The 25,500-nt window shown below is 36.5% G+C and overlaps 1 protein-coding gene across 1 annotated transcript in view; it reads right to left on the bottom strand.

The window, feature by feature from the left end:
- METAP1 (methionyl aminopeptidase 1) overlaps window positions 1–25,500 on the bottom strand; it is a 69,604-nt gene that overhangs the window by 6,754 nt on the left and 37,350 nt on the right. The window contains exons 3-9 of the mRNA XM_036914056.2: window positions 22,699–22,811; window positions 21,442–21,502; window positions 9,772–9,863; window positions 8,231–8,314; window positions 6,218–6,356; window positions 4,512–4,643; window positions 1,807–1,950 (exon numbers count right to left, since the gene is read on the bottom strand). Of these exons, the coding sequence (XP_036769951.1) occupies window positions 1,807–1,950; window positions 4,512–4,643; window positions 6,218–6,356; window positions 8,231–8,314; window positions 9,772–9,863; window positions 21,442–21,502; window positions 22,699–22,811 (765 nt within the window). The remainder of the gene's footprint in view (window positions 1–1,806; window positions 1,951–4,511; window positions 4,644–6,217; window positions 6,357–8,230; window positions 8,315–9,771; window positions 9,864–21,441; window positions 21,503–22,698; window positions 22,812–25,500) is intronic.

Raw genomic sequence — 25,500 nt, 5'->3', positions numbered from 1 at the left:
CACTCTCTCTCTCTCTCTCTCTCTCTCTCTCTCTCTCTCTCACTCTCTCTCTCTCTCTGAACCACTATAAACAGCACAGTTCCTTCCACTCTGTTAAAGTCATATAAGGTGACTACAAGGTTTACCAGGTAGGAGTTGAAGTCTGTTTTTCAAGCACAATTCACAGCTTAAATAAAATGAACTATGTGGTTTTCTAATAAATGCTTATTGAAATACATCAAATGATGTGATCTAAATAGCTTGTCCTGCTTCTCCTGTTAAGAGGTCTCACTCATTTCCCTTTCTATTCACAACTACCTATGTGTCGGGTTTTAACACCTCACACCTGGACCACAGTGACAACTGTACATCAGGCTGACTTGCCCACACCTGCCATACATCCCAGACACCACTGCCCAATTTGTCTTCCCAAGAAAGCAGCTTCACCTGGCCATTCTTCCACCCAAAAATGTGTCTGCAAATCAGTCTGGCACTGACATTGGTAGTTCTTAACATAACCCAACCTACCTTTTCTTTGGTCCAGTCTCAACCTCCCCCTGGAATGCTCTTCCTCATCTTCTTCACCAAACCAAAATCTCAACCACACTTTATTTCTCCCACAGAACCTAGCACAAGACTGCTTTGGTCCCTACTAGGCAACATCAAGCATAGGAAAGAAGACTGATTCTAGAAGGCCAGACAGAACCCAGGTACCAGTCATAGCCCTGGCACTTATATACTAGGTTTGTATAAACTTCAGTAAATAAATTAGCTAAGCACAGAATCTGCTTTATAAAATAAGATTTAAAGAATTATTCATAGAGTTGTGATGATCAAATGAGATAATGGATATCATCACCATCATTCTAAAAGTTAATGTTAAGTATTTTCCACATATTATCTCACTTAATCCTAGTAACAGTTCTAGGGTAGGTATCATCCTTACTATTGTACAGATGAGAAAATTTATGCACAAGCACAAGGAGATATATGAGAGTGTCTATACTGCGGTGGCTCATATATGTTAAAATTCCTTCTTAGGAATGCCTGTCACTTACTGTGAACAGCTTTCATTTCTAGCACTAAGTAACAGACTTATTCCTGCATGTCTTTTCCCTCCAGGAGAAAAGGTTTCCGGAAGTCATCAACTATCCTACACTTCCATGTCATTCCATCAATGATACTCAACTTGAGGGAAGGCTGCCTACTCTCCTCTATAGTAACACATTATAGAGTATCTGGCACCCATTAAGAACTCAAGTCAAACAAGCTGAACCAATTTCACTTAAGTAATCAGAATAATGGTGGCAAGACATGTGACAGAGACTGCTGGCTATTCCCCCAAATTAATTTTCTTCCAGAGTACTCAGCTAGATTACATTTCCCAACCTCCCCTGAAGTTAGTGTAGTCAGTGACTGAATTCCTGCCAGTGAAAAGAAAATATAAGTGATATATGCCATTTCCAGGTTGGCTCATTAAAACCTTCCATGCATACCCACCTCTACGCTTCTCCCCCTCCTCCTCAGCATTTATAGATTAGAAGGGCAATTCCCAAAGTGACCTGAAAGCTACAGATAGAAAAAGGCCTAAGCCTGGGTCACAGAATACCTGCTCCAGCCCCCAAAAGTGACCAAACACACATGCTTTGAACTGTTATGTGCACAGGATATGACTGTGTATTTAGTGTTTGAGCACACACTTTGGTCTATTTATAGCAGCTAATAGCTTACTCTAATAAATACAAACTACTAGGTCCTGTTAAGTGTTTGAATGAATATTTGTTGAATAAATGGTCAGCAAATACCAAACCTTTGGACAGTACTTACTGGCATAGTGGGGTACATTGGGGGCTGTATGAAAAAGCTTATGGATTCCATGCCCACAATAGCTTCGAACAACTGAAAACCCACTTGCTTGGGCATGCTTCTGAATAATGTTTCCCAATTCTCTGTATCGAACACCGGGCTTCACTAAAAGGAAAAGAAAATATTCATGACAAAGAGTTAATAATAACTAACATTTACTAAGCAATTTCTATCTATGTGCCAGGAACCTTTCTGAATGCTTTATATGCCTACATGCCAACTTTCAGATAAGAAAACCGAGGTGAAGAAAGGTCAGACCACCAGTACATGACAAAATGGAGCCAAGCCAGGAGCACCTGTACTTCCTCCTTTGATACGGGAAAAGAAGACACGTACACAGTACCTAAGGGGATGAGTTGGGAGAGGTACCTTTTGCTTTCTGAATAAACAAGAAAGTGGAAAAAACACTTCTCTTTCTCTCTTTCCCTAAGGACAAGTGTGCTATTCTACTAAAGTGAGCAGAAGAAGTAAGAGAGGAAAGAGCACCAGGGAACAAAGGAATGTCCAAGAAGTAATGGAAGGTCCTCTGACTCCTTATAGTTTCCTACTCCGCCTCATTTCCAACGTGAGATTCAGGTACGATGTATCTTCTCCAACCAATCAAGTTTCTGGGCAAATGGCTCAAGGAATCATTTTAATTAACAATTACTTACTCTTATTACCCTTATGTTCCAGCTTGACTTTTTGGGGGGTGGAAGGTTAATGATTTTGAGGAACCATGCTGACTTTCCTAATAATTTTCTTGCATTCCTATCAAAGCCTTCCTGTCACCCGCAGTCAATGCGGAGTAAAGCAAAAGTTTAGCCCATGTTGCACAGTGTAGAACAAAGAAAATCCCTGTTTCACAGTAATGACAGAGGGTAAGAGAGGAGATTCCTCCCTAATTCTCAAATGCGAGGCCATTCTGGTCACAAGGTATACTTCACAACATCTGGAGATATTTTTGGTTTCACAACTAGAAGTGGTGATGCAACCAACATCCAGCAAGGAGAGACCAGGAATGCTGCTCAGCGTCCTACAACACACAGACCAGGCCCCTACAGCCAAGAACTCTCACACTCAAAGTGCCAGTAATGTGTAGGCTGAGAAGCCCTATTCTAGAAGATAATCTCAACAACTGGTCCAGCTCTCCAGTGGTCTGCACCACGGTGGACAGCCAAACTAGGAAAATAAGGGGCAGGGATGATGCATTCAAAGGGTGTAACAGCACTTGCCAGAGATTAAGCAGCTTTTGTTCTTTTCTGGCTACTGCTATGAAGATTGGTTTCTGGTAGTTTCTTGGCAAGTCTTATTCCTATGTCTTTGTAAAACAACATTCCAGCTGTCTGGTACTTCAATCAACTCAGAGAGAAGCAAAAAGGATATAAACATTGAAAACATTATCTGGCAGAAACCTTAAGATTTAAAATGAAAGTTTCCATAAATGAGAAGCTAAACACTCAAGTTCTCATCTCACAATAATACCAGGAGAATATTAAAGTTTTAAAATAATCAACAGGGAATAATAAATAAACAGAAATCTTACATACTGATAAATGAAAATATCACATGCTTTCATTTTTTACTCCTTATTAAATTAGTAAAAATTTCATCATCTCCTACACATCTTAGGTGGACTAAAAACAGTACAAATAATATAGTGCATCTATATTATTAGAGATAATTATGTTTGCCTAAGGACCATGCCCTGTCCAATACTTTGTTGATGTATCAGGTTTATTTTTGGGGCTGGGGTTGAGGAGGATGGAGCAGGACAGACAATACACTGAACAATAAAGTTGAAATGCTGTGGATTTCAAATGAAATGTTATTTGTCCTCAAACTGTCCTTTTAGTAATAGTCTGTTAACATTCACCACAAGACTTTGCTTCTCTCTCCTCACAAGATATAGCATAAACAAACAAACACACACACACACACACACTTGGAGCAATTGTTTTTATGGACAAAGATAGACAACCTGAGAAAACTCCTACACACTTACCAAAAGATATTACTCACTACAATAGTTAGACATCTGGAAAACACCAAATTCATGAAGGGGTTAGTTCGAGAAATTTTTATACTACAGAATAAATATTCAGCCTTAAAGGAATGGGATAGACATTTGAATGTGGGTACATATGGTAATCTGGAAAGATCTTAAAAGATATTAGTTGGAAAAGTACCAAATTACAGAATACGACAAATATCATGATTCCATTTAACCTAACTAAACACATACACATAGGTGTGTGTGTTAATAAATGCACAGGGAAGAAAAAAACCTAAACGTTAAAAGTGGGTATCTCTGGAGAAAAGAGAGATACAAAAAGGAAAGAGGACAGACAAGTGTAAAGGAGGATCATTTGTTTTTCTCTCATAATCTAGTGAACCAGTTTTTATAATGAGAACATTATAATTACAAAATAATGAAGTAGGGAAAAAAGTACACTCAAGGACTATTTCTATATTCCTCCTCATTTATCAGACAAAGCCAAGAAGATAAACCACAAAAGAGACAAAGGATGACACACAATAATCCAGTCCATCCTCCTCAGGAGATTCCCAGATCATCCTTAAACCCGTGACTGCTAAAAACCAGAGTGCACTCAGGCAGGGAGGAGGATGCACAGTGCAGTGGCCAGTCACTCACCACCCGGCCACACAGCAGCCCTGACACCAACCTGCATCGATGGCATGCATCAGGCACTCATACGTGGTCTGAACCAGTTTCCGTGCTCCCTCATCCACATCTCCAACAAAAAATGTCTCATTCAGGTCCCCGTGGTAACCATTGCGATAAAGAGTGATGTCCACTGCAAAAGAATGTGCAAATACAGAGCAATATTTGTTTTTATTTCAAATTTGAGGTCAAGTTTTTCTCCAATAGGAAAGCATCATGTAGCTTAATGAGAAAGAAAACTTATGCATTCTTAAAGTAGACACCAAGACATATAGTTATTAGCCAACAGGCACTCCTTGTCTATTAACACAACTAAACTCACTGGAGAACAGGGACATGACCATACAACTTTTATACGCTTATAATAGTAATTAGATAATTTATGGCAGAAGAAAATGTATCCAAGATACAAAAATGCAAGACTAATAACCTGAGTTAGTAACAGTAAATAGAGGGTTTCACTACATTTCAATATTACTCAGAAAATACTTTTACTTATTTAAGTATTTTTCCTCCTCCTACCAAATCAGTAAACAGAAAAATTTATGCTATTCTTCACCACCATCAGAGCTGGTGTGCTCTCCACAGCCTCTAACATGGGCTCACACTTCCTCATTTGATATGTAGCTCCTTGAAGATACATGGTTACTTATATATTCCTAAGTCATTATTTACATGACTACTTATATAGGATTAATATTCACCTATATTAAAAATACATGTAGGGTACAGAAGCAACCCGTGTCCATCAGTAGATGAATGGATAAAGAAGAGGTGGTACATATACACAATGGAATATTATTCAGCCATAAGAAGAAAACAAATCCTACCATTTGCAACAACATGGATGGAGCTAGAGGGTATTATGCTCAGTGAAATAAGCCAGGTGGAGAAAGACAAGAATGAAATTATTTCACTCATTTGTGGAGTATAACAACAAAGCAAAACTGAAGGGACCAAACAGCAGCAGACTCACAGACTCTAAGAAGGGACTAGCAGTTACCAAAGGGAAGTGGTGGGGGAGGGAGGAGATTAAGGGGTATTATGATTAGCACACATAATGGGGGGGAGGGGGCATGGGAAAGGCAGTATAGCACAGAGAAGACAAGTAGTGACTCTATAGCATCTTACTACGCTGATTGACAGTGACTGCAATAGGGTGTGGGGGAAACTTGATAATATTGGGTGCATGTTGAAACCACAATGTTGCTGGTGTGAAACCTTCATAAGATTGTATATTAATGATTCCTCAATTAAAAAAAAATACCACCTAGGGGAGCCTTCTTCATCAATACAGAGGGAAATGTCATGGTAGCTTCTTGCCCTACACATGCAGCTTCCCAAGAAAGCTTAACATAGTGGTCCTTAAAGCCACTTTCTGAACTTACATGGAGGGAGGCACTTCTGCAGGACTTACAGTTTTTTTCTTAAGGTCTTTATATATTACTAAAGATTTCTCTTTATCTGTAAGAAAAGTCTGCCCTCATCTCTTCAAAACCATTAGTGGACTAAAGAAGAAAAAATCTCACTTGAATCAACCTTACCTCCACATTTCAATGACATCTTTCACCTATTTACTATAATCACATTAAAGAAATACATGCTGTACCAAATACACCATACATCTCTTAAGCAGGAAGTATCTTAGAGCCATAAAAATGGCTTCTTTGCTTGTGGTGGCAAAAGTCACACTTAAATATTTCTTACCGTTAACAATATCACCTTCTTGCAAAGGCCGTCTGTCTGGAATTCCATGGCAGATCACTTCATTCACTGAAGTACAACAAGACTTTGGGAAATTATAGTAATTCAGGGGAGAAGGATAGCAATTTCTTGCAATGCATGCCTACATAAATTAAAATACAGAGAAAATAATTTGGAATGTGCAAAAGAAAAAACTAATCTATATGCAATTAAGCAGATTTTAAAATTCAAAGAAAGTGAAAACATTTATTGTACAGATCTCATAATGAAAAGCTTAATTTTATTTTAGCAATTGTTGTAGATATTATCTTAAACAGCAGAGTCTGTGTCACAGAATGTAGACAAATCAGTTTACTAGTAATTTCAAAGAAAAAACAAATACACATTATTACCAATATTTACAAATATACACAAATGCTACTATATGAAGATATACTAGTTTAGAATTAACTATTACTTATGAAAAACGTATTATTTAAATTTAATATTTAAAGTATATAGTAACGTACTTCAAATGTAATTGTAATTTCTTACATAGAAACAAGCCTATATCCATATGACCAAAAAGTGAATACTAGTATCATTTAGAGATTATGAAGTATTTCCAGACATTTTAATCACTATATTCATATGGAACAAGGAAACTTCTAAAAAAGAAAATGATCTGGTTTTCCATAAGTCTTATTTTACTTGAATGTCTTTACACAATGACAGTCATAACATACTTAATTTTTTTTCTCACACAATCCTCAAACTAACAACTTTTAAATATTTGCATATAATGCAATTTTTAAATATTTGCATATAATACAACTTGTGGAATATACCATTTACTGTGATTCCATTATTGGAAATTTAAAGTTTCCTCAATTACAAAAAATACTACAACCAATAGTTACTTGTGAGTTTCCCCTCATTTAATGATATCCTCTATATTTCTCATAGCAGTATAAATAGCAGGCAAGACATACAAGAGCAGACTGTCTTAACTGAAAATGCCAACTCCATCATTTACAAGTTGTGTAAACTTGGACAAATTAATTAACTAATCCCTTTGCTTCAGTTTTCATATCTACAAAATGGAAATGACAGGAGTATCTACCTCATGAAGTTGGGGAGATTAAATGAATCAGTGAAAGCAGCACGTAAAAGAGCACCTGGCCCATAGGAAGCATTTAGAATGCTATTACTGCATATTCTATGAGCTATGTAACATGTAGAACAATACCCCAAAATCAGGATTTACAAATTCTAAATAAAAAAATTTTATAGCTAAAGACACATTGTCAAATTTCCTCTCAAAAGGGTTGTCTCAACTTACAGTGTCACCATCATGTAAAAGAGCATCAGTTTCATTACCTCCACATAGGCACTGGGTATAAACATCTTAAAAATACTAATTTAGTGGGTCTTTCTGATCTACATTGTTTACCTGAGCAGTTTTAATTAGTTTTCCACATGATTTATTAGTTGTTACCCTTCTTTTGTGAACAATCTATGCATGTAATGTGTGCACTATATATCTGCTTAGGGTTTTAAGGTGTCCCCTTGCATAGGCAATTTTTATTAAAAAGGTATCCCTATACCATGTTTACTATAAATATTTATCTGGTCTTTTACTGCCTTATTGTGAATATGAAATTGAATATTTTTTCTATTAATCCAGTTCCAGAAGTTGTATTCTTTTTTATTTCAGAATATTTGATGTAGTGGCATGATATATTTGAAGCACTAATAAAATTAATCATCTCATAAAGCTAAACTGAAAATGTTATGAAGTGTAAAGTCCCAGAAACAAAATATTTCAAACTCACCTCAGACCTAAATATTACTGATACTCAAATATGGGAATAACTGTTGAGTATTTTCTATACTTGAAACAAAAGTAAAAATTTACTTTTAAATTAGCTTAGCCATGCATATTACTTTAGATCTTCAGAACTTACTTAATTCTTAGAAGTCTAAAACATCTAATAACGTGAAAAACATTTTCAAAACATAAAGTAAAGTTCTTACTAAATGTACAGCATGATCTATTTCTTCAGTAGTTACACCTGGTTTAATCATCCCAGCAGCAATGTCCAATACTTCTCTAGCAAGCTGGAAAAGAGAAACCCTTCATATACTCAAGAAGAAATGAAAGAGAAATAGAAACCTGTATTATCTTAGATTTTGTAGGAGATTCATAAGATGAATCTCACCTTGAGTATTATAATTCTGAATTTTCATTTTCAAACCATTTGTATTTCTAACATCCATCAATAAATTGTGTGTGTGTGCGTATATGTGTGTGAGAGAGAGAGAGAGAGAGAAAGAGAGAGAGAGAAAGGGAGGGAGAGAGAGAGAGAGAGAGAGAATATATATAAGAAATTGGGCTAACTAGCAAATAGCTTTGCAAATAAGTAAGCTTGACTGATTTCTATGTGAAAATGCATATCCGGAATAATCAAAACAATCAACTGATGGAGGTTTGAGTCTCCCCACATTTCTATAATTGGGAGGGAAATAAAAGAAACAGACTAATGATTTTCCTCTAAGAATCACAGCAAGTAAGTGATAGAAATAAAAATTTCTCCAGATTATCAAAAGAAAATTACTACCGAATCACTTTTAAGCACTGAATAAAAACTTTAAGCATCACATCTAAATGAACAATACCAATGTACCAATTATTTTTCCTTAGAAAAATATAAACATGTAATTTCACCTAGTAAGTCCCAGCCACTACCACACTTGATAGGTAGAGTGGTCTCCCCTTAGCCACAGGAGAGACGTCCAGATTCCCCCAGGGGATGCCTAAAACCACAGATAGTAAAGAACCCTATATATAATGTTTTTCCTTTACATACATACTTAATGATAGAGTTTAATGTATAAAGTAGGCACAGTAAGAACTTAATACTAAAACAGAACAATTATAACCATATACTGCAATAAAAGTTATACGAATGTGGTCTCTCAAAGTATCTTATTGGATTCTACTCACTCTTCTTTTTTTTTGTGATGATATGAGATAAGATGCCTACGAGATGAGATAGTGTGAGGTGAGTGATATATGCACTGTGACATAGAGTTAGGTTATTATTTACCTTCTGATGATACATCAGAAGTTTTACCTGCAAAGACCACAGCAACTGAAACCATGGGCAACTGAAACCATGGATAAGGGGGAACCAATGTCTAGTATTTCACAAAAGGAGCTTTATACTCTAAACAAAGCCTTAAACTTTGCCCTACGTTATGATGACTCTTAAAAATAGAATGACAAAATATAAAACCTGGTTCTTTAAAAAAAAAATTGAAACATAGATTACTTCTAATATTAATTTTCCAGTAGGCTATTTAAACAGAAAACAGCTATTGCATAAAATTATGCACAAACAATAGTGTACTGAAAAGTGTAGCTAATCTTAGTCTTAACAATATCTTACAATGTAATACTTTGTCTTACGTAGTCTTACAATATAACACCTGCTCCGTAAATTAGCAAATCATCCGCTTCACACCTAGTAACTGCTTTAACATGTCTGACCCCATGGGGAAAAAATAACTCTTACCCTACATACGTGTCGCATCCCTTCTATATCTTCAGCTGAAAGTAATTTAATTTGAGAAGTACCCTTAAGAGCCTGTTCAGATTCAGACATTCCTGGAAAGGAAAATCAGTGAGTAAAACCAAAGTGAACAAAAAGATGTGTATTATTAGCATAATTCTCTCCCTGATGACATAATAAAAGTCAAGCTTCAGTATTTTACACAATGGTATTTCATAATTTGAGACATTCCAGGTCAGACTTTATGAAAAAATATTTTCAACATGAGAAGAAACTTGCTAAAAAAATTCTAAAAAACAACTTCCAGATCTATTAGAAAGGAGTCAATATGGAGTACTTATGACAGGCAGTGTGCTGATAAGGTGAGTAAATGGTTTATATTTGAATAGTACCATACAATTTACAAACTGCTTTCATGATCATCACTTATGAAGCAACTTTATATTCACAATTGATAAATCATTACACTTATTTATTTTTTTAAACAGCAACCTCAACCAGTGTTTCTCAAACTGCACTTTGTGACCCTTTAGTGGGCTATGACTAACACTTTTTTAAATTAAATAAATGGAACAGACAATATTAAACTATATCATACAGGGTAGGGTTACGTGGACTTGTGAAATGTTTGATTGCTAATTTATACACAAAGACACACAATAAGAGCTTTAGCTTAACTTTATATAAAGCCTTAAACTTTGTCCTATGTTATGATGATACTTAAAAATAAAATGACAAATATAAAATACTTGTTCTTTAAAAAAAAAAACAAGGGGTAAATGAAATAAAGTTTCAACTAACCACAGATTACTTATAATATTAATTTTCAAGTAGGCTACTGAAGCAGAAAACTACTGCATAAAAGTATGCACAAACAACAGTTTACTGGTCATACACACATACACAAGTCATGTTATAAAATACACTTCTCACTCTAGATCATAAAGTTTGAAAAATACTGCCCTAAGAATCTACTCTACTAAAATTCACTTAATTCAACATGGCGGCGTGAGTAGGACAGTGGGAATCTCCTCCCAAAAGCATATATACTTTTGAAAATACAACAAACACAACTAGCCCTAAAAGAGAGACCAGAAGACGCAGGACAGTGGCCAGACTGCAGCTACACCAGCGAGAACCCAGCGACTGGTGAAAGGGGTAAGATACAAGCCCCGGCCCGGCGGGACCCGAGCGCCCCTCCCCCCAGCTCCCGGCGGGAGGAGAGTAGGCAGAGCGGGAGGGAGACGGAGCCCAGGACTGCTGAACACCCAGCCCCAGCCACCCCCACCAGAGCACAGACACAGTGCGTGGGCAGAGGGCCCTCGATACTTGGGGAACAGGGAGTAAGACCTCTGAGCGGGTGCTGAAGCTGATGCCCCTGTGACAAAGAAAAGCGGGGGCTTTTTGAAAGTCTTAAAGGGACAGGGACTTAACAGCTTGACGGAAACAACCCCGGTCACAGTACAGCAGCTGGAAATTACAGGGAAAACCGGGTGCACTAACCCCCTGGGCAACAGCTCTGAGACCCCTCACGGAGGCAAACAGTCAAGCAGCCCCCCCATCCATTACCCCACCGGGCGCTGCGAAAGCAGAGAAGCAGCCTGAGACAAATTCCGCCCACAGAAAGGGAAATTTCTCCCTTCCGGCCAGGCAAGACACAAAGACCCACTCTACACGCAATTACCCAACACAAGCCACTAGGGGTCGCAGTTGTCCCAGTAAAGAAAGGCCAGTAGCAAGTGAAAATTTTGGCCCTCCCAGCTGACAGTCAATAGCACCTGTCAACATGAAAAGGCAAAAAAATATGATCCAGACAAGACTAACCCAGACAGCTTCGGCATCTGGTACATCTTCCCCTGAGAAGGAATCTGGGGAGATAGATTTAGCCAGTCTTCCTGAAAAAGAATTCAAAACAAAAGTCATAACCATGCTGATGGACTTGCAGAGAAATATGCAAGAACTAAGGAAGGAGAATTCAGAAATAAAACAAGCTCTGGAAGGACTTCAAAACAGAATGGACGAGATGCAAGAGACCATTAATGGACTAGAAAACAGAACAGGAATGCAGAGAAGCTGATGCAGAGAGAGATAAAAGGATCTCCAGGAATGAAAGAATTTTAAGAGAGCTGAGTGACCAATCGAAAAGGAACAATATAAGAATTATAGGAATTCCAGAAGAAGTAGAGAGAGAAAAGGGGATAGAAAATGTCTTTGAAGAAATAATTGCTGAAAATTTCCCCAAACTAGGGGAAGAAATGGCCTCTCAGACGACAGAGGTACACAGAACTCCCATGACAAGGGATCCAAGGAGGGCAACACCAAGACACATAATAATTAAAAAGGCAAAGATCAAAGACAAGGACAAAGTATTACAGGCAGCCAGAGAGAAAAAAAAGGTTACCTACAAAGGAAAACCCATCAGGCTATCATCAGACTTCTCAACAGAAACCCTACAGGCCAGAAGAGAATGGCATGATATACTTAACGCAATGAAACAGAAGGGCCTCGAACCAAGACTACTGTATCCAGCACGAATATCATTTAAATATGAAGGAGGGATTAAACAATTCCCAGACAAGCAAAAGTTGAGGGAATTTGCCTCCCACAAACCACCTCTACAGGGCATCCTACAGGGTCTGCTCTAGATGGGAGCACTCCTAAAAAGAGCACACAACAAAACACCCAACATATGAAGAAGGGAGGAGGAGGAATAAGAAGGGAGAGAAATAAAGAATCATCAGACTGTGTTTATAATAGCTCAACAAGCGAGTTAAGTTAGACAGTAAGATAGTAAAGAAGCTAACCCTAAACCTTTGGTAACCACAAACTTAAAGCCTGAAATGGCAATAAATTCATACCTTTCAATAATAACCCTAAATGTAAATGGACTGAATGCACCAATCAAAAGACACAGAGTAACAGAATGGATAAAAAAGCAAGATCCATCCATATGCTGCTTACAAGAGACTCAACTCAAACCCAAAGACGCGCACAGACTTAAATTCAAGGGATGGAAAAAGATATTTCAAGCAAACAACAGAGAGAAGAAAGCAGGTGTTGCAATTCTGGTATCAGACAAAACAGACTTCAAAATAAAGAAAGTAACAAAAGACAAAGAAGGACATTACATAATGATAAAGGGCTCAGTCCATCAAGAGGATATAACCATTATAAATATATATGCACCTAATACAGGAGCACCAACATACCTGAAACAAATATTAACAGAACTAAAGGAGGAAATAGAATGCAATGCATTCATTCTAGGAGACTTCAACACACCACTTACTCCAAAGGACAGATCCACCAGACAGAAAATAAGTAAGGACACAGAGGCACTGAACAACACACTAGAACAGATGGACCTAACAGACATCTACAGAACTCTACATCCAAAAGCAACAGGATACACATTCTTCTCAAGTGCACATGGAACATTCTCCAGAATAGACCACATACTAGGACACAAAAAGAGCCTCAGTAAATTCCAAAAGATTGAAACCCTACCAACCAACTTTTCAGACCACAAAGGCATTAAACTAGAAATAAACTGTTCAAAGAAAGCAAAAAGGCTCACAAACACATGGAGGCTAAACAACACGCTCCTAAATAATCAATGGATCAATGACCAAATCAAAATGGGGATCCAGCAATATATGGAAACAAATGACAACAACAACACTAAGCCCCAACTTCTGTGGGACGCAGCAAAAGCAGTCTTAAGAGGAAAGTATATAGCACTCCAAGCATATTTAAAAAAGGAAGAGCAATCCCAAATGAACGGTCTAATGTCACAACTATCGAAATCGGAAAAAGAAGAACAAATGAGGCCTAAGGTCAGCAGAAGGAGGGACATAATAAAGATCAGAGAAGAAATAAATAAAATTGAGAAGAATAAAACAGTAGCAAAAATCAATGAAACCAAGAGCTGGTTCTTCGAGAAAATAAACAAAATAGATAAGCCTCTAGCCAGACTTATTAAGAGGAAAAGAGAGTCAACACAAATCAACAGTATCAGAAATGAGAAAGGAAAAATCACGACGGACCCCGCAGAAATACAAAGAATTATTAGAGACTACTATGAAAACCTATATGCTAACAAGCTGGGAAACCTAGGAGAAATGGACAACTTCCTAGAAAAATACAACCTTCCAAGACTGACCCAAAAAGAAACAGAAAATCTAAACAGACCAATTACCAGCAACGAAATTGAAGCAGTAATCAAAAACTAACAAAGAACAAAATCCCCGGGCCAGATGGATTTACCGCGGAATTTTATCAGACATACAGGGAAGACATAATACCCATTCTCCTTAAAGTTTTCCAAGAAATAGAAGAGGAGGGGATACTCCCAAACTCATTCTATGAAGCTAACATCACCCTAATACCAAAACCAGGCAAAGACACCACCAAAAAAGAAAACTAACGACCAATATCCCTGATGAACGTAGACGCAAAAATACTCAACAAAATTTTAGCTAACCGAATTCAAAAATACATCAAAAGGATCGTACACCATGACCAAGTGGGATTCATCCCAGGGATGCAAGGATGGCACAACATTCGAAAGTCCATCAATATCATCCACCACATCAACAAAAAGAAAGACAAAAACCACATGATCATCTCCATAGATGCTGGAAAAGCATTTGACAAAGTTCAACATCCATTCATGATAAAAACTCTCAGCAAAATGGGAATAGAGGGCAAGTACCTCAACATAATAAAGGCCATCTATGAAAAACCCACAGCCAACATTATATTGAATAGCGAGAAGCTGAAAGCATTTCCGCTGAGATCGGGAACTAGTCAGGGATGCCCACTCTCCCCACTGTTATTTAACATAGTACTGGAGGTCCTAGCCACGGCAATCAGACAAAACAAAAAAATACAAGGAATCCAGATTGGCAAAGAAGAAGTCAAACTGTCACTATTTGCAGATGACATGATACTGTACATAAAAAACCCTAAAGACTCCACCCCAGAACTACTAGAACTGATATCGGAATACAGCAAAGTGGCAGGATACAAAATCAACACACAGAAATCTGCGGCTTTCCTATATACCAACAATGAACCAACAGAAAAAGAAATCAGGAAAACAACTCCATTCACAATTGCATCAAAAAAAATAAAATACCTAGGAATAAACCTAACCAAAGAAGTGAAAGACTTATATTCTGAAAACTACAAGTCACTCTTAAAAGAAATTAAAGGGGACACTAACAGATGGAAACGCATCCCATGCTCATGGCTAGGAAGAATTAATATTGTCAAAATGGCCATCCTGCCCAAAGCAATATACAGATTTGATGCAATCCCTATGAAACTACCAGCAACATTCTTCAATGAACTGGAACAAATAATTCAAAAATTCATATGGAACCACCAAAGACCCCGAATAGCCAAAGCAATCCTGAGAAAGAAGAATAAAGTAGGGGGGATCTCACTCCCCAACTTCAAGCTCTATTATAAAGCCATAGTAATCAAGACAATTTGGTACTGGCACAAGAACAGAGCCACAGACCAATGGAACAGACTAGACAATCCAGACATTAACCCAGACATATATGGTCAATTAATATTTGATAAAGGAGCCATGGACATACAATGGCGAAATGACAGTCTCTTCAACAGATGGTGCTGGCAAAACTGGACAGCTACATGTAGGAGAATGAAACTGGACCATTGTCTAACCCCATATACAAAAGTAAACTCAAAATGGATCAAAGACCTGAATGTAAGTCACGAAACCATTAAACTCTTGGAAGAAAACATAGGCACAAACCTCTTAGACATAAACATGAGTGACCTCTTCTTGAATATATCTCCCCGGGCAAGGAAAACAACAGCAAAAATGAACAAGTGGGACTATATTAAGCTGAAAAGCTTCTGTACAGCAAAAGACACCATCAATAGAACAAAAAGGAACCCTACAGTATGGGAGAATATATTTGAAAATGACACATCCGATAAAGGCTTGACGTCCAGAATATATAAAGAGCTCACACGCCTCAACAAACAAAAAACAAATAACCCAATTAAAAAATGGGCAGAGGAACTGAACAGACGGTTCTCCAAAAAATAAATACAGATGGGCAACAGACACATGAAAAGATGCTCCACATCGCTAATTATCAGAGAAATGCAAATTAAAACTACAATGAGGTATCACCTCACACCAGTAAGGATGGCTGCCATCCAAAAGACAAACAACAACAAATGTTGGCGAGGCTGTGGAGAAAGGGGAACCCTCCTACACTGCTGGTGGGAATGTAAACTTGTTCAACCATTGTGGAAAGCAGTATGGAGGTACATCAAAATGCTCAAAACAGACATACCATTTGACCCAGGAATTGCACTCCTAGGAATTTACCCTAAGAATGCAGCAATCAAGTATGAGAAAGACCAATGTACCCCTATGTTTATCACAGCACTATTTACAATAGCTAAGAATTGGAAGCAACCTAAATGTTCATCGATAGATGAATGGATAAAGAAGATGTGGTACATATACACAATGGAATACTACTCTGCCATAAGAAAAGGGCAAATCCAACCATTTGCAGCAACATGGATGGAGCTGGAGGGTATTATGTTCAGTGAAACAAGCCAAGCAGAGAAAGAGAAATACCAAATGATTTCACTCATCTGTGGAATATAAGAACAAAGGAAAAACTGAAGGAACAAAACAGCAACAGAATCACAGAACTCAAGAATGGACTAACAGGTACCAAAGGGAAAGGGACTGGGGAGGATGGGTGGGTAGGGAGGGATAAGGGGGGGCAGATAAAGAGGGGTATTAAGATTAGCATCCATAGCGGGGTGGGAGAAAGGGGAGGGCTGTACAACACAGAGAAGACAAGTAGTGATTCTACAACAGTTTGCTACGCTGATGGACAGTGACTGTAAAGGAGTATATAGGGGGGACCTGGCAGAGGGGAGAGCCTAGTAAACAAATTATTCGTCATGTAAGTGTAGATTAATGATTAAAAAAAAAAAAAAAAAGCAGTTCCTATGTGGTGACCTCTAATGAGTTCTACACAATGATATAAAGGGCATATAAAAGTGTAGGCAAAGGGTCTGTTTGTGTTTATACAGAGGATCAAAGCCTAATTTGGCTACCCCGAAAATGAACTAAGATACGATATGAAAAAGAACTTCCAACATCAGCACTCTTGCGAAGACTCATGACAGAAGATGATCAGCAAAAAAAAAAAAACTCCAACAAAGATCCACGCACTGTCACAGATGTAGATGCACTCATCCCACCAGTTCCTGGACTTGCCATGGGAATGATGAAGGAGATATCTAAGCTGGCCTGTGCATACAGTAAAACAAAAATTGGACTGGATCTATACTGTTGGAACTCAACCAACAATTAGGAGAAGTGCAAATTGTAGCACTCCAAAATCTTACAACCACAGACTATTTATCGTTAAAAGAACATATGGGATATGAACAGTCCCCAGGAATGGGTTGTTCTAGTTTATCTGAATTCTCTCAGACTGTTTAAGTTCAGTCGGACAATATCCACCATATCATAGATAAGTTTTCACAAATGCCTAAGGTGCCTAACTGGTTTTCTTGGTTTCACTGGAGATGGCTGGTAATTACAAGTATGCTTTGGTTAGGTAACTATATTCCTATTATGTTAATGTGTGTGCACAATTTAATTAGTACTTTAAAACCTATCCATGCTGAAGTTACTCTACAAGAAGATATGTCAAAGAAATAATCAATCTTCCCAGGTTTTCTTCTGCCTGCTACTTCTATAGCTTTTCTTCTTCCTACCTAATCACAACCTTTAAATAGAACTCGTGCCACATGTCGAATTTACCGAGTATCATAATTCTTCCAAGTGGTAAAGACACCTCAAGACAAATGCTGGGCATAGAAGCCGCGGGGCATAAATATGCAAATAAGTAAAAAGCTAACCTTTTCAAACAATAAGGCTTCTCTCTCACTTACCAACTTAACATTTCCCTGTATGGCCCCGGAAGATGACTGGTTAGCCAGAGACGGGTAAGATTCCTCAAGGGAGGAACAACCTAAGACAGGCACAGTCGCAGGGGGCCATCTGGTGAGAAAATGGGGAGCAGCAGAGGTGAGGCTTAGAACCTCCCCCCTCATGTTCTGAGAGAAATCTTCTGCATACATGGATGTTTATTGCCCTCGTCTAGCTCGGATTAACACATAGTCTACAGGCACACACCTGATCATCTACATTTGCTCTCTTACAACACTAAACTATGTTTTCTACCTTTATCTTGTATCTACCTACCACTTCAGCATTTTATTAAAAATAATAATAATAGAGAAATGTGGTATCCACATATAAATCAAGTTTAAAAATCAAATGAATATTCATATTTGAACTGTGTATAGTTCATAATGCATGAACAAAACCGAAAGCTTCTGTGATGACTGCCCTTGCACTGTTCACCATGTAACTTATTCACTATGTAAGAATTTGTTCGTTATGCATCAGAAGATTGGAGACTGACGAAAATTAGGCTTGGGGTGGATTAATGATTGTGCATTGGGCATTGACCCCCCTATACAGAAATTTATTGTGGTTAACAACTATTTGATCAATAAATATGAGAGATGCCCTCACAAAATATATATATATATATATATATATAAAAACACACTTCCAATTGTAAAATAAATAAGTAACTGGGATGTAATGTATAGCATAAGGAATATAGTCAAAATATTGTAACAACTTGGTATGGTGATACCTGGTACCTAGAATTATCATGTATATAAATGTTGAATCACTGTGTTGTACACCTGAAACTAATGTAATGCAATACTGTTGTCAACTACCCTTCAATAAAAAAAAAAAGAAACTAAAAAAAAAATTTCACTTAATTCAAGTTATTCATATACTTAAAAGTGTTAAAGCCAGTATAATTTCAAAATGTGACAAAAAATATAATCATAAACCTTTTTATAAATACTGACATAAAAATTCCAAATAAGATATCAGACAGAATCCAAAAAATATATAGTAAACTATGACTTAAGTGAGATTCATATCTGAAAGGCAGGAATAGGTAACAACAAATCTGTTAATATAATTCATCATAGCTACAGACTAAGGAAGAAACAATAAATAAATGATCATCTACAAAGATAGTAACATAACGTGGTCAGCTACCACCTTAACATGATAAACATAAAGCTCAAGTCTAGGACCAACATCATGGAATGCCAGCTATCAACAGCACTATTTAACATTGTTCTGACAATACTAGCAGATGTAACTTAAACAAGAGAAAGTAAGACAAAATTAGAAAGGAAAGGACAAAATCCCTATCAATTTCAGATGTGATTATATATCTCTAGAACAAGGAATACCTGGTAAATGATGAGAAAAAAGAATGCAGCAAGTTGGCAGACTATAAAATAAATAAATCAAGATCAATAACTTTCCCATATACAAACAATGAGCTAGAAAATACAACAGAAGATATTATTCATAAGAATAACTTAAAAAGATAAAGTATCCAGGAATAATCTTAACAATAAAAGACCTAATGAAGAAAATTTGAAAATACCACTAAAAGACATAAAAAGAGACTTCTACAAAATAGAAAAATATACCCTGTTCTTGGCTATAAAGACTCAATATTGAAAAGGTGTTAATTCTTCCAAAATTAGTCTATAAATTTAATACTACCCCAATAAAAAATGGCAAAAGGATATTTTTTAGAACCAGACAAGCTGATTCTAAATTTCCCATGGAAAAACAAACATGCAAGAATAGCCAGGAAAATTCTGAAAAAGAGGAAAGGTGGGGGCAACAACGCCTACCAAATATTAAAACATTATATCAGCTATAATAATAGTAAGAGTTTGGCAATGGTACAGGATTAGACAAATAGGTTAATGAAACAGAGCAGACAAAAAACAGACCCAAAGACATGTGATATTTAATATAATGATATAGGGTGCAGTTTAAATCACTAAGAACTGATTTTTTAAAAATAACTAATTATGGACAACCACATATTCTTCTAGGAAAATGATTAAGTTCTATCCCTATTTAACTCCTGTAATGTTTCAGATGGATCAAAAATTTCATCACCACACAAAAAGAGTGAAACCATAAAAATAGTGGAAGAAAACACAGGAAAATATTTTTTAAATCTCTGAGCCAGAAAGTCCTTTCTAGGTCATAAAGCCATCGACACCTTAAAACAAAACACTGATAAATTTTACTATGGAAGAATGTTGAAACTTTGTCATAAACATAATGTTATTACAAAAAAAAAAACCAAGTGTTCAACTGGGAGAAAATATGTGTAACACATACACCAAAGAATTATTTTCCATAATATAGAAAGAGTACTTACTAGTAAGTATGGAAAAAAACTAGTAGCCTCACCAGGGTTAAAAAAAAAAGGCTAAGGCTATGAATAGAAAGTTCAGAAGGAAAAGAAATACAAATGACTTATAATATATAAAAAGATGCTCAAACTTACTCAAATTTAAAAAGGTAAATTAATAGCAAAATATCATTTTTCATCTTTCTGATTAACAAATTGTAAAGCGTGAAAACATGCTATGCTGAGGAAGATACAGGAAAAGACACTCCCATATGTTTTAAATGGGAGTAACAATTGACAAAATTTCTGAAACTTGCAGTATCTCTCTCAATATAAAAAATGTATGTATCCTTTGATCCAGCTATTTTAGTTTAGGCAATTAACCTGTGGAACACAAAGATGTAATTACAAGAATAATTAGTGGGGTCAAACTGGAAGAAGTAAAAACCTGGAAATAATCTAAACATACATTAGCAAGAACCTGGTTTAAGAAATTACTGTAACACCCACACAATGGAATACTTAGGTCATTAAAAAGGAAGAAGTGGTTTTATATGGACTTTTATGGAATATTTTTCCAAGATATATTAGGAGACTGCAACAAGGTCAAAAGTGTATATAATTTGTTCCTTTTATGTGTTCTGGGGGGCTGGTGGGGGGTGCGACAGGAGGTTTAATGTATACATGGAAAATACCTCTGTTAAGTTCTGCAAGAAACTGTTAGCAGTAGTTACATCTGGAGAGTGAACTTACTTTTCACTGTATAACATTTCAGACTATTATAATTTATTTTTTCTATGTATTTTTAATTATTTACAACTATTCAAGAATATTGAATACAGAGTAATGAAATTATACATTCTCAGCAGTACCTATCATTCAGACTATCTTTTCCTTCAATTTGGCTGAAATAGTGGAGTTCAACTAAATTTTATAATTATATTCATAAGAACTTAATATGGTTTCCCACTTCTTAGGGAACAAAGCAAAGGTAGTTTTTATCTAAACAGGTATTATTTTAATTAAGGGAGAACATGTTAAAATCAAAGCTATTTCTTTAATCTAGAACTTGATTTAACACCACAAAATAAATTACATTGAATGCAGCTTTTAACAGCTATATGAACAATGTTTTCAGAATTGGGTAGATTTCTAATGGGAGGAAAGAATCTTTAATTCCCTCAAATGTTCTAGTGTGTCTTAACAAAACATGTTTACATTTATTAGAAATCCAGCACTGAAAAATTTCTATAGAAAAAAACAACCACTCCTTTACTTTTCAGCAGCCAAACCCACACACTGAAAAATGAAGAATCAGCACGGCAGAATTTACCTAAAGGGTGATCAGCATAATCTGGTCTTTGAATATAACTTGGCACCGGCCTCGTTGGCATCTAAAAACACCGAAGAAGTTAGTTAAAACCAGTTCAAATGGGAAAGCAGCTTTCACTACTAAAATTTACTAACTAAGAAAATAAAAATGGGAAGAGAAGGACTAAAGATTAAACTGCATTCATTTCATTTAAATAAAAAAAGTTTTAAGCGACATCTTCAATATCGTATCTATTTCATGAAGATTAAAAATTTGCTTTCTCAGGGCTAATGCCACCTCCTTTCTTAGAATATTTGGTAAGAAAGGGAGAGAGTGGCCAAGGCCATTGGGGATTTAAGGTTATATACAGACAACTAGGTACCTGTATTGTTCCAAACAAACCAGCAAACCAAAACCAGTAATAATGTCTCAGAGTAAATATACACCAACATACTCCTGGCCATGTCTCTGGACGTAGGAGCAAAGAGACTTTCTTACACTGATATTTTACAACTTTTAAAAATTAAAGATGCATTCCTTTTATAGAAAGAAAAACCATCAGTGAAGAGAATTTAAATATTTGAGGATGACAAATAGATTTCAACTCAAGTCAGTTCTTATGTTAAGACTCAGATCGGTCTGCCCCAACACAGGAAGGATAGGAGTGGCAGAAATGCCATATTTAAGTGAAGGTAGAAATACATCAAGTTAAAAATTATTTTTAAAGTAATAATGTACTCTTCCATTGTGCCAGCCAGAAAATATCTATTCTAACTCATTCTTTTTTTGGGTGGTGGGGGTGCACCTCCTTCTCTCTGAGATTGCCCACACTCCCCTTTCTTGGAGTGTGTATTTTCAAAAGACTTTTTATTGCTCAATTTATTACATTTTGTCTCTGTGCTATTGATGCCAGGGCTCTTGGTCACGAAGCCAAAGAATGAGCTTCACAAACACCCAAGGTAGGAGAGCAAGGTACAGGTTTTTATTTAGAAATAAAATGAGAGGAAAGAGCTCCTGGCTCATGCCAGGAGGGGACAAGAGAGCCCCTCATTCTTTTTTAAAGAGTGTTTTAATCCTTTCATCTAAACTTTTTTCTCCTGCTCCATGATTGCCAATTACTCCTAACTTCCAAATAATGTACCATAAAAACTAAAGAGCTAAAATATAAACTTAATCTTGATTACAAGATTCATAAATGGAATACAAATGATTATCATTTTTAGGAAACTGAAAGTTGGTTTAAAAAAAAATTAAATTTTTATTACCTTATTTACTCACCAGTGGATAATGTGGTCTGAGTTTACCAGTATATCGATAACCTGCCCATGGGTCAGTGTTAATATCACCTTCTACAGTCCAGGAAGACACTTCTCGCCTGGCCTTTTCATCTTCTGGGAAATGGACAGACAAGAGAGAGATAAAGAAATACTTCAGTGGTCAAGCTGCTGAGCAGCAGCATAGTTTAATCACTTGTTTGAAAACCAAGTTAAAAGGACCCAGTCACATAACTGGTTTTCTTGGTTTCACTGGAGATGGCTGGTAATTGTAGGTCTGCTTTGGTTATGTAACTGTATTCCTATTATGTTAATGTGTGTGCGCAATTTAATTAGTAGTTTAAAACCTATACATGCTTATGTTACTCTACAAGAAGATATGTCAAAGAAATAATCAATCTTCCCATGTTTTCTTCCGTCTGCTACTTCTATAGCTTTTCTTCTTCCTTCCTAATAACAACCCTTAAATAGAATTCGTGCCTCAGATCGAATTTACCGAGTATCATAATTCTTCCAAGTGGTAAAGATACCTCAAGACAAATGCTGGGCATAAAAGCCGCAGGGCATAAATCTGCAAAGAAGTAAAAAGCTAACCTTTTCGAACAATATTGCTTCTCTCTCACTTGCCAACTTTACATTTCCCTGTATGGCCCCGGAAGATGACTGGTTAGCCAGAGACGGGTAAGATTCCTCAAGGGAGGAACAACCTAAGACAGGCACAGTCGCAGGGGGGCCATCAGGTGAGAAATTGGGGATCAACAGAGGTGAGGCTTAGAACCTCAACCCCCGTTTTGAGAGAAATCTTCTGCATACGTGGATGTTTTGTTGCCCTTGTCTAGCTTGGATTAACACATAGTCTACAGGCACACACCTGATCATCTACTTTTGCTCTCTTACAGCACTAAATTATGTTTTCTACCTTTATCTTGCATCTACCTACCACTTCAGCATTTTATTTAAAAAAATAATAATAATAATAATAATAATAATAAGGGAGAAATGTGGGATTCACATATAAATCAAGTATAAAATCAAACGAATATTCATATTTGACCTGATTGTTTATAGTTCATAATGCGTGATCAAAACCAAAAGTTTCTGTGATGACTGCCCTTGTACTGTTCACTATGTAAGAACTTATTCACTATGTAAGAATTTGTTCACCATGTAAGAACTTGTTTGTTATGCTTCAGAAGATCAGAGACTGATGAGAATTAGGCTTGGGGTGGATTAATGATTGTGCATTGAGTTCCCTATACAGAATTTTATTGTTGTTAACAACCATTTGATCAATAAATACGAAAGATGCCCTCTCAAAAAAAAAAATTTTTTTTTTGATTTGTAATTAATTTCTTTTAGTTACTGGTCTCATGTTCTTTATTGATGAGTGGTAATTAAATGATATTAGGGTTCATGAGGACTGTCTATAGCTAAGCTTTACAGTGCAACTTAATAAAAAATTTTAATTAAAAAAAAAAAAAAAAAAGGACCCAGGCACAAAAGCCCAGCAAACTTCCACCTTAGCCTGTCACCTAAGCTGCTGCTTCGTCGCTATATTCAGAACCCCGACTCCTCAAAAATCTAAGTGTCTTAGGAGAAAAGCCCAAGTTAAACATATTCTAAGTTTTTATACAATATGGAATAGGAACAGTTCACAGAACTCCTTTTCTTGAGAAAATGATAAATATGTTCACTCTACATAATGTCGATTTATAGACAGCCCATTTTTTTGAAATACAAAATCCAAGTGTAGGTAAAACTTCCCAACTGAGAGCAGATACTACAAATGGATTCTGTGCTCTTACTAAAAGAACAGATTCTAAATAATGCCAAAGCAAATTTAAAGTAAAAGACAAAAATTTCCTACTTAGCTGATGAACAGCTTTCAAGTCAGTGTTTCAAACTGCTCTGAAAACTGTATGAGCATCATTTACCTTTTTTCAGGAAAGGGGTAACAGAAGAAGGTAGGAAAAGGCAAAGATAAGGCGAGAGATCAATCAATAGAAAGTTACCTAAAACTCAGTAGAAAAACTAAGAATAAAAATCACACATAACCCTTCTCTGCCAGTTATTAATACATAATGTATTTACTGAAACACACTGAAGAATCCTTTTCACACAGAACAGACCCTCAGCGGCATCTGGTGTCAGCACTGACTACATCTCTCCTCCACAAGGAAAATAAAACTACTAACTGAAGACTTTAAATAGCAGGAATTTATCGCCAAGTATCGACCTACGTGCTTCCCAATGCACACGGACCTTCTCCTGACTGTTGTCTTGCTATCATAGGATTTCAAAGTCAGACTTTAAATAATTTTAGAAGTGCACAAAACAAATAAAACTCCCCCTTTAAACATTCTATTTAAAATACAAAATGGGGAGAATAGACGGAATCATATAATGTTTAACTAGAAAGGAATGATGAAATGGGTGATGGTGGTCAAAAGGGACAAAATTGCAGTTGTTATGTGCTGGGGATGTAATGCACGGCTTGGCGACTAAAAAGCTAACAACACCACAAAGACAACCTAATTTGCTTATTTTACAGATGGGGAAACTGAGGCAATGTGGTTCACGTGGGCAGAGATAGGTGGGGATGCTGGTTTTTAGCCTAGTACTCCCTCCACACAGCATGTGATCAGTTTGGGATTGAGAAGCCCTTTAAGTATAATTGACAAGAATGCAAAAATACAGCTTATCTCTTCACATTACTTTGGAATTATAATATTTATACATAAAGTAAAGGAATAGAAAACAGTAAGAATAGGAAATAAGAACAAGAATAAAAAAGGAAAAGAAAAGC

The sequence above is a fragment of the Manis pentadactyla genome, chromosome 5, assembly GCF_030020395.1.
Source record: "Manis pentadactyla isolate mManPen7 chromosome 5, mManPen7.hap1, whole genome shotgun sequence".
NCBI classification, from domain to species: Eukaryota; Metazoa; Chordata; class Mammalia; order Pholidota; family Manidae; genus Manis; species Manis pentadactyla.
This window is presented reverse-complemented; position numbering and strand designations above follow the sequence as displayed.